Below are 15,331 nucleotides of genomic sequence, written 5' to 3' on the forward strand. Positions count from 1 at the left end.
TGGGATGCCTGGGTGGCTCAGTTGGTTAAGCGGCTGCCTTGGGCTCAGGTCACGATCCCAGCGTCCTGTGATTGAGTCCCACATCGGGCTCCTTGCTTGGCGGGGAGCCTGCTTCTCCCTCTGCCTCTGCTCCAACTCTGCCTGCCTGCTCTCGCGCGCTCTCTCTCTCTTTCTCTGGCCAATAAATAAATAAAATCTTTTTTTTAAAAAGTTACAAAGTTAATCATTTTCTACTGATTCCATGTTGAAATGTTTTGGATCCACTGGTTCAAGTAAGATCGATCATTAAAATTCATTTCGCCTGGGTGCCTGGGTGACTCACTCGATAAGGCATCTGACTCACGATTTCAGCTCAGGCCTTGACCTCAGGGTTGTGAGTTGGGCTCCATGCTGGGTGTGGAGCCTACTTTTAAAAAAAAATTAATTTCATTTGCTTTTCTTTACTTTTTAAAATGTGGCCACTGGATGATTTTTAAGTGCCCACGTGGCCCGCCTTTACAGTTAATATCCTGTTTCAAACAAGCTCGTTCCAAACTTATTTCAAACAACAAAAAAGGAAAAACCTTTAATGTTTCCGTGTTTTTAGATCTGGAGTATAACTGCAATTGGTAGGTCCAAGACTTAGCCCATGGGCCTGGAGAATCAAGAATGAGAAGGAAAGGCTGGGAGCTTGCAGCCAGCTGGCTCCAGTCCTGGTTTGGCCTGACTGCCGCCCACCCCACCCGCCTGCGGTAAGCAGACCCCTCCAGCTGCCCTTCCCATGGCCCTCTGCCCAGCCTACCCCAGGCTGCTGGGTCAGCCGTGCCCGCCAATTGTCTCCAGCTCTGCAGGGGAGGAGCAAGGAGGAAGGGACAGGAGGAGTGTATATGGGGGCGGGCTGCCTGGGACTGAAACACTCCTCCAGCCTCAGGCAGAGGGCCAGCCATGGCCAGCCCACGGCTCCTGCTCCTGCTCTTGCTGCTGGTCCCACCACCCCCTCTGCAGCCCTCCCCACTGGCACCACCGGACACCCCAGTGGGCAAGGCCACCACCATCGTGGGCCTTACCCTGTCGGCGCTGGAGAGAGCCACCTCCTTCCTGAAGAAGAGGCTGCCTGAAATCAACCTGGACGGCGTGGTGGGGTTCCGAGTGCTGGAAGGTGGGTACACGCTTGTTCCCCTGGACGGGCCACCAGAGAAACGGTTCTCAGCCAGTCACCTCCCTGCTCTGCTAGAAGGCTGGCTCCTTTTGGAGCGCTCTTGGGGCCCCGCTGTACTCAATTATTTTGGAAGCAAAAAGGATTCAGACACTACATGGGAAAAGATTTGGAAATTATTCTTTTCCTGGGAGGAAACGATTCGTTTGACCAGGGCTAGACCTGATATGTCACGAACAAGATGGACAGAGGGTGCATGCCCTCTCGAGGGGCCTTAATGGGAATGTGGCTATGGAAGGACCAGAAACCCTTAAGATAGGGCTGCGGTGCACGCCCTCCTCTTCTAGCCAAAGCCACCTGAAGGCTCCAAGATAAGAGCCAAGTGTTCGTTCAGCTTTCAGGGATATAAGATCCTCTAGAAGTAGCTGACAATAGGCCAAGGCAAACAAGGAACCACGCCACACACACACACTACTCCCAGTTACAGGAGCCCCTCTCCAAAGGCCACCTTGACCTAAGTGACAAAGAGCTGACTTAGTATCAACCTGCGGCTCTGACTGGGCCCCCCTTCCCCATCACCCCCTCTGGGTGGCCAACGCAGCTTGCCCCCTCCACCCCCCTGGACTCCAGGTCCCAGCAAAAGGAGGGGCTCTGGGACAGGTCTGCTTCCATGCCTGGCCTCCCAGTGTCCTCCCCACACTCCTGAGCCCCCAGGTGCCATGCTGGAGACCCCCAAGATATAAGATCCTCTCAGGCTAGGACCAGGGTCTCCATTTAATCCCAACCCTGTCCTATAATGCCTCTAGAAATGAATAATAGTAATAAACCATAGGGCTGGCTTCCCCATGAGGCACAAGATACTTTCAGAGGCCCATGAAAATGTTTTGATTTCTCTCTCTCTCTCTCTCTTTTTTTAAATTTCATTTATTTGAGAGAGAGCGTGCACCAGAGAGAATGTGAGCAGGGGAGAGGGGCAGAGAGAGAGGGAGGAAGCAGGCAGAGAGAGGGAGGAAGCAGGCAGAGAGAGAGGAGGAAGCAGGCTCCCCACTGAGCAGGGAGCCTGATGCAGGACTCAATCCCAGGACCCTGGGATCATGACCTGAGCCGAAGGCAGACACTTTACCGACTAACCCCCCCAGGCATCCTGTTTTGATTTCTGTTAAAGTCAAAAGGAATAAAAATAAGCTTTTAAGTCAAAGAGAATGCCCTAATATATAATGTCGACATATCCGTATTTACACTTATACAGTCGTAAGACGTCCTCTTTGATCTATTTTTTTAATAAAAGAAGGGCCCCACAAAGCCACAGCATGTGGCCTGGCAAATGTACCTTAGGAGGCTCGTAATCTCCAGACAGCCCAGAGGGGGAAGTGTTCTGGTTTTGCTCTCCCTGCAAGTGGGGACTCTGAGGCACAGAGAGGTCCAGTAACCTCCCTATGCTTCACAGCTGATCATATTCAAATCGACCTCCAACAGCCCTTGAGGGGAAGATGGACATTGCATTGACTTTTCTTTCTTTTTTTTTTTAATATTTTATTTATTCATTTGACAGAGAGAGAGGTCACAACTAGGCAGAGAGGCAGGCAGAGAGAGAGGAGGAAGCAGGCTCCCCACGGAGCAGAGAGCCCGATGCGGGGCTCGATCCCAGGACCCTGAGACCATGACCTGAGCTGAAGGCAGAGGCCTAACCCACTGAGCCACCCAGGCGCCCCTGCATTGACTTTTCTGACCACCCTAGATGGCAGCACAGCACTGGGCTCGGTCCAAGCAGCCTTTGTTGTTCCTGGAACAAGACAACAGTTTTTGTCAGCAGCTGTCCCGTGGACCTGTCGTTCCGTTATGGAGAGAGAAGGAAGGGCAGGTGGTTCCCTTGGCCGTGTGCTTTCTGGGGTCCACGAGATAATAAAACATAAAGTTCGCTGGGTACCCACTAAGTGCTGGCACAAGGTTAACGCTCGTGTGGGGTGTTTTGCTGACTTCTCCCCACAATCCTTGAAGTAAGTTCATTATGATTATCCCCTTTTACCAGTGCAGGGACAGGCTTTAGAGAATGTCCAGGGTCACACAGCAAGCAAATGTAGGCAGTGGGCTTAGAACCCTGCTCTGTCTGACTCAGCGCCCACTGTCTGAACAGGGTTGAGGTGGCTGGGAAGGAGGGAAATGGAGGCCCAACCCAACACCACACGACAGCCTCAGACCAGGGCCAGACCCTCCTCTCCTCTCCTCTCCTCTCTACAGTTTTCCCCCATCCCTTTGCCATAACCTATAGATGTGTAACGAAATATCTCCAAACAGCTGCATAAAACAGCAAAACAGTTACCATCTCACCATGACTGTCAGGAATCTAGAAAGAGTCGGGCTAGGATTCTGGATCGGGGTCTCACATGAGATTGGAGTCAAGATGTGGGCCAGGGCTGTGATCATCCGAAGGCTTGACTGGGGCTGGAGGAGCCACCCCGCTCACTCCCAGGCCTGCCAAGTTAGTGCTGGCAGGAGCCTCACCATGTGACCTCACCATATGGCTACTTGTGTGCCCTGGCACATGGGAGCTGGCTTTCCCAGAGCAAGTGACCTCAGAGAAGCAAGGCAGGAACCTCAATGTCTTTTGCAACCAAGGCTTGGAGGTCACACACCATCATTTCCCCAATTTCTTATTGGTTTTGACAGTCGCTCCATAGGATGCAGGAAGGCCTTGAAAGGGTGTGGAAACTGGCAGGTTGCCACAGCTCTCCTTGTGAACGTCCTATCTTCATTCTCAGCCTCCCAGGACAGAGAGAAGGGGTTCACCTTCGGGGAGGGGGAGGGAGTTCGTCCAGTTACAACAAGATACCCACTGGTCTCCCAAATCCTTTCTGCTTGGGGCTAGACAAGTGGACATTGACCCTCCCTAAGAGAGAAAAGGGGCCCTCCAGCTGCCTCTGCCAGCCAGGACGGTGATCCAAAAGGTGGCAGCAGCAGCCACCCAGGCAGGGAGAAATACCACCATGAGGCCAGGTTGGGTGCACCTCATTGCTAACTTGGCTACCCCTTCTGGGTGCGAGGACAGTACCCTCCAGCTGCAATAGAGCCAAGCAGTCTGGAACAAGGCTTCAGAAGCAGACAGCCTAGGTTCGAGTGCAGGGAGAGAGCCAAAACTGGAGAAGAGTATTATAGAGCTCATCACCCCCCATAAGACTTGCTTAACACACTCTTAAACCACATCCTCCCTCCCCATCAAAGTTCTTATCTGGACTCAGGCCATCTCTCATCCTGTCAGCCCTGTGCTGAGGCTTTCCCTCACATCTCCTCTCTCAACCACCTCTTATCTCCCCACCGTGACCATTTTCTCCCACCCATGCAGAACCACTGCTAGTCGAAAGGTGAAATTTGAAATGTGAATTCTAATGTGAAAATTAGAAAAAGGTGTCTCTTTCCTCAAGTCGCTTGCCTGCCATCTGCTGGAAAATTGTCTTAATACAAATACAAACCCATGATAGGAATATATGCTGCCCTTGTGCAGTACACAACCTGCTCAACTGTACACCACGGCTCCCCACCCCGCATCTGAATCCCTTCCTCATTCTTGTACAGCAAACCTTAGATCTCCCTAATTAATACTTAAAGCTAAACTTTATTAAATGCCGACTTTGCACCGTGGACAATGCTAAGTCTTCTCTATGCATTAGTTCATTTAATCCTTACAACTCCCCACTCTAAGAAGTAAGGACCATCATTACCCCCATTTTATAGATGAAGAAAGTAAAATGGAAAGAAATTAAATATCTTTCTCTGGTCATCCAACAAGAAAGTATTAGAGTCAGGATCTAAACTCAGGCCTACCTCCCGAAACCAAATTCTTAGCTGCCAACTTCCAGCACACTGGCCTCACTCCCATCACCCAGCTGAGCCCCACAGGTCTAATTTCCAATAAGCTCAGCCAATTCTTTCCTCTCAGGAACTGGAGGAGAAAGAGAGATTCAATAAGCATTATAAGTTTGGATAATCTTTTCTATTCAAATCGTTTGTCAAATGATGGAATGAATGAAGTCTTTTCCTTTCCAGTGCAGCTAAAAGGTGCTCAGGAAAAGTGGGCCCGGGACCCCCAGCTGCAGCAGCTGAGCCTGCGTGTGGGGAAGCTAGTGGAAACGCTAGAACCTCTCCTCCACAGATCCATCTCCTACCTCAAGCTGAGTGATCCCAAGTACCTAAGAGGTAACAGCAGGGGCTAGAGTCCCATTACTTCAGGAACACAGCACCTGGGCGCACTCCTCCTGGCGTAACGGAGAATCTGGGACAATCTGTAACCAACTGATTCCTGTAGGCCAAGCACACAGGCTGAACCTGGGGAAGGTTTGGCCATCCCTGGCCAGCTTGTGATGACCTCTCCCACCCGCACGGGGAGTGATGAGATGGGGAGGGGTTGAATGGTGGGGCAGAGTGGCTGGGAGTAAGGAACATGCCTCCCTTGTTCAGCTCACCCCAGGCTTGGGAACCTTCATCCTAGACAAGAGGGGAGCATCTGGTCTGTCCCAGAGAGTAAGATATCTCAAAAATAATTCAGCCCTTTGCACACCAAATATTAGCATTCTGCTAGTATCTCTCTGATCCACCCTGTAAGCCTGGTGTGTATCATTCCTGGGGTAATAGAGGGGGGTGATGTATAAAACCAGCCCCTCATGCTTGTCCAGCCACCTAGACTCCCAGCTCCCAGTCAGGTGTGTGGGAATGAACAAGGAGATGGTTAGCCGGTACACCCTTCCTTCTCACACAACAGCCCAGCTGCACACCACCACACCCCGCCCCTACCTCTGATCTCCACGTGCCCCATCCTGGCTCTTAAGGCCATCCCAACCTGGGGCACCTGGGTGGCTCAGTGGGTTAAAGCCTCTGCCTTCGGCTCAGGTCATGATCCCAGGGTACTGGGATCGAGCCTCACATAGGGCTCTCTGCAGAGCAGAGAGCCTGCTTCATCCTGCCTCTCTGCCTACTTGTGATCTCTGTCTGTCAAATAAATAAATAAAATCTTTTTTAAAAAAAGATTTTATCTATTTATTTATTTGAGAGAGAGCACAAGCTGTGGGGAGGGGCAGAGGCAGAGGGAGAAGCAGACTCATCGCTGATCAGGGAGCCTGACTTGGGGCTCGATCCCCAGATCAGAGATCATGACCTGAGCTAAAAGCAGAAGCTTAACTGACTGAGCCACCCAGGCACCCCAATTCCTATTGATTTAAAAAAAATTTTTTTTTAGAGGAGGAGTTTCCTGCATGTTTCAAACATAATGCCCAAGCAGCAGGCAAGGTTCAGAGCCTTGGGCAGGCTTGTGTGCGGTCAGGGCTACCTGGGCAGGGACACCCAATTCCTGGGCTTAGGCTCTAGGAGCCTGGGTGCAATGAGGTAAGGCATGGTGCACTGCCCCTGGGTGTTTTCTCCTCACCCCGCCTTTCTGCCAGAGTTCCAGCCGACCATCCAGCCTGGGTTTTGGAAGCTTCCGCATGCCTGGACCAGCACAGATGCCTCCATGGTCTACCCCACATTTGAGCCACAGGACTCCTTCTCCGAGGAACGCAGTGACTCCTGTCTGGTGCAGCTGCTGGGAACAGGGTGGGCCCCCTACATTGCCCTCACTTTCCAAAAACCCAAATCACTTGCTCTCTGCTAGTCCTCCTGTCTCCACAGTCCAAGGATCGGTGCAGAACCAGGCACAGCCTCCCCACCTCCCAGCCACCCTGACACCAACCTCTCTCACCCCCATTGCGCCTGAGCTGCCTCTCCCGCCACCCCGCTCTCCACTGGAGACTTTCAGCCAGGTCCAAACATCCACCCCATGCCCTGAATGCCCTGACCCCCCAGCCCCCACCCCACTGGTCTCTCACACCAGAGGGATCCTTTCAAAAACCACATCTGAACATTCCGCCCCCAGTATGAAGCTTCCTGTTGTTCTCAGAACAAAGCCCCAGTTCCTGCTGCCCTTCCAGGTCTCCAGGCCCCTCTAGTCCAGCCCCTGGGGCTCTTGTTAGACCCTCCAAAGGACCTACTCTGTCCCACTTCTAAACCTTTGCCTGTGCCCGGCTGGCATCTGTGGTCCTCCGCCCACTGCCCCACCCCACCCCCCTGCCTAAGTAACCCTGCTTACACCTCAGGGCCACTCCTTCTTCCAGAACCTTCCCTGACCTCCCCTAGTAGGCTGACTCGCCTAGCACCACTGGTAGCCATAGATAGAATTTACATTTGTCTAGGGTTCTGGCCCCCTCACTGGGCTGTAGGTCTCTACAAGTAGGAGGAGAGCCTAGTGAAGCTCACAATTTCATCCTGCTGTGCAGGGGGCTTGGAACCAGCCCTGAATCAGCCCTAGGTTCATAAAACTGCTGGGTACGGTAATGGGTAGTCCCCCAAGGACTGTACTTGGGGGTCCCACGGAGCAAGTCCCAGCCCCCTGGAGCTTGTGCAATCCAGGATAACTCCAAGGTCGCCTCCCCTTGCTGGGGTAGCACAGCCGGGTCCCTGGAGCATACTGGGGTGCTAACAATCACTGGGGGGCTGGGGACCAGGGACCAGAGCAGGCTTCATGTCCTCAGGCTTCCTTCAGGGCACCCTTCTCTAGGGCCTGAACCACTTCTTCTGCAGGACAGACAGCAGCCAGCCCTGCAGGCTCTCAGACTTGTGCAGGACCCTCATGACCAAGCCCGGCTGCTCAGGCTACGGCCTCTCCCACCAGCTGCTGTTCTTCCTCTCAGCCAGAATGGTAAGTGCCCCGTGCCGGCCAGCCACATGCACAGAAGAGAGCCAAAGATTAAAAGGGGCTTGTGGCAGTGCGGTTTTGCATGCTACACACCAGGAAAATAAGCGGGGTTTGGGGCTTGTGCTTCGGACATCAGGAGGGAGAAGCAAGAGTAGCCTGCCGTCTGTCCGCTATAACATTGAACCAGACTAGGGGTGGGGGTGGGGAGGCAGGATTTGGGATTCTAGTTGGACAGATCGCCCTGCATGCAAAACTGGATTGCAGGCGTCGGGAAAACAAAGAGAAAGAGTAAAAGAGAAGCAGCAGAAAGAACCTCAGTAAACGATAACAAATGGAAAAGGATTTTGAATATTTGGTCCGTAGCAGCTTCCAGAAAAACAAACCAAAACAAACCAGCCCCACCCTGACCTCTGCAGGCCCCCAATGCTCTTCCAAGCCCAGCAGCTCAAACTTAACTAAATAATGATGATAATTTTAGTTTTATAAAATTATTTTTGTAATTTTATTTTTTAAATATTTTATTTATTTATCTGAGAAACAGAGACATCACAAGTATGGGGAGGGGTAGAGAGAGAAGCAGGCCCCCCCCACTGGGTAGAGAGCCCAATGCGGGACCGATGCCAGGACCCCGGGATCATGACCTGAGCCGAAAGCAGACGCTTAACCAACTGAGCCACCCAGGAGCCCTAAATAAGGATAATAATTTTTAAGCATATATATTTCCCCATATGGAAAGGTAAGGCTCATTATCTCCATTGAAAGAGGTTATTTCTTGTGCAGAAATTCTTAGCTGAGGGGCACCTGGGTGGCTCAGTGGGTTAAAGCCTCTGCCTTTGGCTCAGGTCAGGATCTCAGGGTCCTGGGATCGAGCCCCGCATCGGGCTCTCTGCTCAGCAGGGAGCCTGCTTCCCCCTCTCTCTCTGCCTGCCTCCCTCCCTACTTGTGACCTCTGTCTGTCAAATAAATAAATAAATAAGTCTTTAAAGAAAAGAAAGATATTCTTAGCTGAGCAGGTACTTAATGTTTTAGTGAGGCAGGTTTTTTAAAAAATTGTTTTTGTTTGCAAGCTGTCACTATCCAGTATTTCTGTACATACAATAACAATCAAACTACGAGGAAAATTATTTTGCTTATTAGATTGGACAGGTAGAAAGCTACTCTGATACAGAGTTACGGAAATTGGCAAATCCACCTCTCGTCTCCTGTCCCGTCCCTGAGACCAGTCCGTGGCCCACACTTTGAGAGCACTGAAGCTAGCCCGCTGGGTTAGCCTGGAATTGGAATGCGGCGGCAGCAAATGATTATATCGCTCCAGTATCGGGCTGTGTCGGGTACTTCCTGACTATGGTACCACCCATCTAAGCGAGCACCTCTGGTGCAGTCCCAAACGCATGGCCCTCCCCCTGCGGCTGAGACCCTCGAGGTTCAGAAAGGTTGACATGGCCGACTAAAGTCACACCACTCCTGCGTGGCAGAGCTGGGACTCAAACCCAGCTCTTTCTGATCCACGCCCCCCCCCAACTCCACCCGGGGACGGAGCCCCCAGCAGTCCAGGGGTATAGATGGGGAAGAAATTCTGCATAAAGAGGAAAGACCTGCTTCAAAGGCAACCTCCTTCCAGACCATCTCAGAACTACAAGTCTTCCCCTGTAGCAGAGTGTGGGTGTGTCATCCATCCTTCTGGCTGTTTCTTCCCCTCAGAAGGGATGCACAGAGGGGCTGTTCCGCCAGAGCCAACACTACATGAATCTCTTTTGTGCCAACATGATGGAACTGAACCGGAGAGCTGAGGCCATTGGATATGCCTACCCGACCCGGGACATCTTCATGGAGAACAGTGAGCCCTGGCACTCCTCTCTACTGACAGAGCGGAGGGGTGTGCCTGATCCAGGGGGCGCGCGCATGCACGCACGCACGCACACACACACACACGCACGCACGCACACACACAGGCTGCCAGATTTAGCGAAAGACATACAGATGCCCCAAGTAACTTTGAACTTCAGACACACTGAATAGATTATTCGGACAAGTCTATCCTGAATGTTTCCTTGGATATTCTTGTGTTTTAACGTTTGCACTGTGTTTCTTGGATGCTCGACTTTAACTGGGCGTCCTGTATTTTACTTGCCACAACGCGACTGCTTCCTGCCCCCCAGGGCCGACACGGTGATGGAACTCTGGACTGACTGACCAGCTCAGAGATGAGGCAGGAAAGGCATCTCTGAGTGGTTGCTCCTTGGCGTGGGGATCTGGATCCCTCTACTGACACTAACTCTTGAGCAACTCCCATCAAGGCCCTCAGTGGGAGGCAGAACCTAGTCTGGGAGTTGCCTTCTTCCAGCCACTGCACTGAGCCCCCACCTGCTGGCCCGAGGAGGCCCGTGGCACTGTGCAGCCTTGGACGGTGGAAGCCGGTGGGCCTGGGGGCAGGCCTGTAGAGGATCCTCTGTCTTTGCTTCCAGTCATGTTCTGTGGAATCGGTGGCTTCTTGGACTTCTACAAGCTCCAGTGGCTGGAGGCCATTCTCAGCTGGCAGAAGCCACAGGAAGGATGCTTCGGGAGGCCCGGTGAGGTGCACGTCCACCCTGGCTGAAAGCGGGAGGCTGGTGGGGAGCTGGGTTTCTGGCCAAGTGAAGAAAGATGATACAGCGGTCCTAGTGGCTCAGAGAGAGATTTGCAATACATATATACATGCAAACACACAGGCGAACACACACACACACATGTGGAAATGGGCTTGGATCTTAGGAAGCCAAAACTTTGCAGGATGGGAGACAGTCTTGTTGGATGGTGTTGGCCCCCTGCACCTGCAGGAACAAATGCATTGCTTCGGTGACTATTTCCTAAGCACCTGCTTTGGGCCAGTTTGGGCCAGACCCTTTCTAGGCTCCAGGGAACACTAGGGCCCTGAAGAAAAGAGGCAGAAGCCCCCTAAATTTACCAGTAAGTGAATTAATTGTGAGTTCTGATAAGGGCTGAGAAGGAGAAACAGGCTGAGAAAGAAAATATGGAAGAAGTTTCTTTGGGTGGGAATATTCAGGGAGATGTCTGCAGCAAGTGACATAGAAGAGGAGGCAGAGAGGACACAGCCCCTTTCCAGCTGTGTGACTCTGGGCAGCTGGTCCTCTTTACCTCGCTGAGCCTTGACTTCCTCATCTGTAGATAAATGGGTATAATAATTTCCTTCCTGAACTATGAGGAGCTGACGTAACACACGGGAAACCATTTGTCCTGTGTATGGCACAGAGGAGGTTCCCAGTACAGGCCGAAGCCTGGGATGCTCAACGAGGCAAAGCTTTTGAAATAAGATAGTCTGTGTTTAGAATAGAACAGGTGATAAAATGAAGATTCTGAGGCCCCCAGACCTTCCGATTGAGCAGACAGAAGGTGGGTTTGTGGAATGTTGCATATTTAAGAAGGTCCTCCACATCAGCTCTCCTGATATGGGTGGTTGGGGGACCACAACGGGAGAAACATCAGTAGGGGACAAATTTAGGCAGTGTGTAAGGATCTGCAGACAGGTGCTCCAGGAACCTTCTGGAAGGACCTCCGGAGGCAAGTCCCGAGTTTCTTGAGGTATTGTGAGGGGGAGGAGGTTTGGTCAGTAAGGTGTGAAAATCCATCTTGAGAAGGTCACCTTTCAACTCTTCTCCAAGCTGCTGAAGATGAAGAATTCTCGAAAGCCGTTCCACGCCAACAGCATGTTTTGAGGAGAGTGAAGAGGCGAGAAAAACAATTTACAGGTAATGAAAATACCCAGGGGCCTTCTGGGCATGAAACCAAGACACACCCCAGAAAGGCTGCACACAGATTGACCTCAGTGGAAATGTGCCTTATTCCCTCAGGGCGGGGGAGGAAGCAGGAGTCCAGAGATCTTGTCTCCAGGAAAGGAACATAAAAGAAGTTTCAGCATGTTACTGACAGTCACAACAGAGAGCACCCCCTCTCTGTCTAGGTCAAGTCAGGAAAACGGAACCAGCACCGGGAACTTGAGGCGGGGGAATTTAAGGTAGGGAACTCTTCTCAGAGGTGTTGCCAGAGATGGACCCAGAAAAGTGAGAAAACCCAGAGACTAACCACTGCAGGAAGCCACGACCCTCACCGGAAGCAGAGCTGGAGGGACTGTGGAGCCAGGCGGGGTTAGGAGAGCCTGCAGGGGCTGGACATGGAGGAGGCAAAGATGGGGAAGAGACGGGGTACTCCTTTCAGCTCGTGTCTGCTATTGCTCAAACCTAGCCAGAAGCTGATGGGCAAGGCATCCTGGGAAATGTAGTTTGGAAGGGTCAGTGCACTGTGGTTTAGAGCCAAAAAAGGGCAGGAGGGAATCTTTGAGCCAACAGGCAAGTGACCAATGCAGTCCCCGTGACCACATGTCCAGATGTCCCCAGCTTACACCTCTTGTCCTGGAGTCATTATGAATAGTACCCCCTTTCCTCCCCGAAGTACCCCTGGTTGAGATGATAAATTATGTGGTCAGTCCACCAGTGTAGAGAAACCGAGAATCAGATATAGTTATATTGGGAAGGGAAGAAAGGCAAGATTTAATATGGGAGGGAGGGAGGAAGAAGGAAGAAAATAACTGATTCCTTATTTTATTATCGTTAAAAAATAAATATCTGCAAAACACAAGCAGGAAAGGAGATGTGATAGCCAGCCCCCAGAGCAGATGCCCAGCTTAGGTTGGTGGATGATTCCAGTAACTAAATGTCTCTGTGAGAGCCCACTATAGCCTCATCATCTGCCCGCAGGTGGGCAAGGGGAGGGAGTGGAAGCACAAATCCAAAGGCTGGGCTGGGCGAGGGAGAGAAGTTCTCAGGAGACTTCAAGAGGCCCCTGACACGCTGTGGCTACCCATGGCCAGGTGGTAGGGGGTCTGCTGTGCACACACTGGAGAGCTGGCTGCTCCCTAGAGGCACACAGTGGACTGTAGACTGAGCTGGAGCTGGAGAGGGAGCTACAGAAAGGGCCGAGGTCCTCCCGGGGTCCCTACAGATTGAAGGCAGTGGAGGGAACTGCCCGGGAGGGAGCAGCGCTTCCTCTCCTTCTGGAGCACACCCCCTGCACACCCATGGAGCAGGGGGCAGCCAGCGTGGAGATTTAGGGCACAGGATTTGAAATCACGCTGTCAGAGCTGGAATCTGCTTCTGCTGCTTCCTCACTGTGGGGATCACTCAACCTTTCTGAGCCTCCGTTTCTTTATAAAATCGGGACCTACCAGTGCCTCCTTCATAGAGCTGCTGGGGGTTAGTATCAGGTCACCAAGCAGCGCACTCCCCATGGTATTTGGCATATGACAGTGTGAGCTGCTGGCATGCATAATTAGGCTCCTTGGAACCTGCATTCTCCCTCCCTCCAAAGGCCCTAGCTGGGGTCCTTCCCATCTCCAAGACAGTGAGGGGGCGAGGAAAGTCCTGGCTCCCTCTCCACCTACTCAGAAGAAACAGAGGTGGGTGGCCCACTTGGGGGTGAGAGAACAAAGAAACCTCTAAGGGTTTCTTGTCTCTGGCAGGTGTCAGGCAGGTGCTGGGGTCACCTGGGACCGGACAAAAATAAGGCAGGAACGAGAGAGGCTATCAAGGTCAAGAAATGAGCCCTGGGGAATCCAGGGCTGGGGAACTCAGCCCTACTACTGAGCTTTGGTTTCCCTATCTGCAAAAATGGGCCACAGGATGCTATTCTCAAAGGTCTCTTGCAGGCCCTGAGAGCAAGGGGAGGTGGGAAGGAGCTGGACAAGGGTGTGGCCTCAGGTCAGATCCCAGGGGAAGGGGCTCTGGAGTGGAAATTGCACCTGAGTCACCTGCCCTGAGATGAAAGGCTGGTCTTTTGTGTCCTGTGTTAGTAAGTCCCTGGGAGGAGGCATAACCTTGATGAGGAGTCTCCAACTGGCCAGGGCCATTTCTCTGGAGAAGGAAGCCATTAGTGGCCAGCACTTGTGGCAGCTGGTGGATGGGTGGCTGGCCCAGGACCTGGCTGGCTGGGGAAGTATCCGAAAAGCACTCATGACAGAACTGTGGCCAGAACTCACAACAGGATTCACAGGGAGGACTCTCTCTCCCCAGACGGCTGTTCCTCCCACAACACAGCCACGGCTGTGGCCGCCCTGGGGGGCTTCCTCTACGTCCTGGCGGAATACCACCCAGCAGGTGGAGAGCTGTGGCAGTCCTCACCGGCACCAGCCACAGTCGCCGAGACAAATGTCTCCACGCCTGCCACTTTAAGATGAAAATGGATGCCGTTCATCAGTCCTTCCTCCCTTAAATCCCGGGTTGCCCAGGCCATGCCCTGACCAGGAGGCAGCAGAAGAAACAACCAGCAAAGCAGCCCAGCTTCGTCCCCTCAGGGAGCAGGGCCAGGGAAGGTGATGTGGGGCCGGAGCCAGGCGTGGGAGCCAGGCGTGGAAGCAGATGAATAAATTTAGAGTGCAGTCGAGTCATGTTTCTCAGCCGTGGGGACAACTTCTAGGGCTCTGTTTCAAGTCACGACACAAATTCCAGAGAGACCCATAACGTGAGCGTTAAAGGCAGTTTGTTCAGAGGTCAATGGTTGCATCTTTCCCGGGGGAGAAATAAGGGTCTCTGAACGTAACAGTGCGAGTCATGACCGAACTTGAGATAAGGTCACAAAAGGCAGAACATAACATGTTTATATCCCTGCAAGGAACTCTACAGTGCCATGTCGTGTCCTGCCACAGCCGTGTCTTTTGACAAAAGGCAGTGTGGCATCGTGGTTAATGGTGCGGCTGTGCCTAGGCTGCTTGAGTCCAAATCCCAGCTGTCCTGCTGATGAGCCATGTGTCCTCGCCAAGGTCATTTAGCATCTCTATAACTTTGTTTCCTCATCAGTACAACTGGGATAATTACAGCACCTGCCTGAAGATTCCTCGCAGTGCTGTGACCATCATCTTTGTAGGGTACAGAGAACCATTCCTATAACACAGTAGGTTCCAGGTGAGTGTTGCCTCCTGCAGCAGGAGGGATGACGTCACATGACCTGGGGAGCTTGTCCCCAAGCAGTGGGCATGGAGAGCTGACTTGTCAGCCCTTTCCTTATTCCCAGCACGCGCTTCCTCCCTGGTGTTCTGCTTCAGTGTGAGTATATCTGAGCATGTCAGCTATAGTTCTGTTTTGTTTTGTTTTCCTGAAGTACAGCTGACATACAATTCCTTGGAACTCTGACACTAATCTAGTGTTGGAGGAAAGACCTTCTGGAATGTTATCATGGGTCCAGCCACTGTCTGTGGTACAGATATCAGGCTATGTACAGAGGCATGTCAAAAGAAGACTGGGGTCGGAAAATCATCTAAAAACCCAGTCCTTTGGACTTGAAGGTTCTTTTTTTTTCTTCAAAGATTTTATTTATTTGACAGACAGAGATCACAAGTAGGCAGAGAGGCAGGCAGAGAGAGGGGGGAAGCAGGCTCCCTGCTCAGCAGGGGCTCAATCCCAGGACACGGGGCTTGATCCCAGGACATGGGC

The 15,331-nt window shown here is 52.2% G+C and overlaps 1 protein-coding gene across 4 annotated transcripts; it reads left to right on the forward strand.

Moving 5' to 3' along the window:
• The first annotated feature begins 662 nt into the window (after positions 1–662).
• On the forward strand, positions 663–15,112 carry C21H16orf89 (chromosome 21 C16orf89 homolog). Of its 4 annotated transcripts, XM_045993486.1 has the most exons (10): positions 663–731; positions 905–1,138; positions 5,177–5,326; positions 6,565–6,715; positions 7,739–7,856; positions 9,555–9,690; positions 10,319–10,423; positions 11,513–11,599; positions 11,812–11,865; positions 13,916–13,995. In XM_045993486.1, the coding sequence occupies exons 2-9, from the start codon at positions 925–927 to the stop codon at positions 11,847–11,849; spliced, it is 999 nt and encodes a 332-aa protein (XP_045849442.1). In that variant the 5' UTR covers positions 663–731; positions 905–924; the 3' UTR covers positions 11,850–11,865; positions 13,916–13,995. The 4 variants fall into 4 exon arrangements, with proteins under 4 accessions (XP_045849442.1, XP_045849439.1, XP_045849440.1 ...); XM_045993483.1 differs by lacking the exon at positions 11,812–11,865 and having other exon boundaries at positions 13,916–15,112; XM_045993484.1 differs by lacking the exon at positions 11,812–11,865 and having other exon boundaries at positions 9,558–9,690; positions 13,916–15,112.
• The last annotated feature ends 219 nt before the right edge of the window (positions 15,113–15,331 follow it).

Source organism: Meles meles, chromosome 21 (genome assembly GCF_922984935.1).
Source record: "Meles meles chromosome 21, mMelMel3.1 paternal haplotype, whole genome shotgun sequence".
NCBI lineage: Eukaryota > Metazoa > Chordata > Mammalia > Carnivora > Mustelidae > Meles > Meles meles.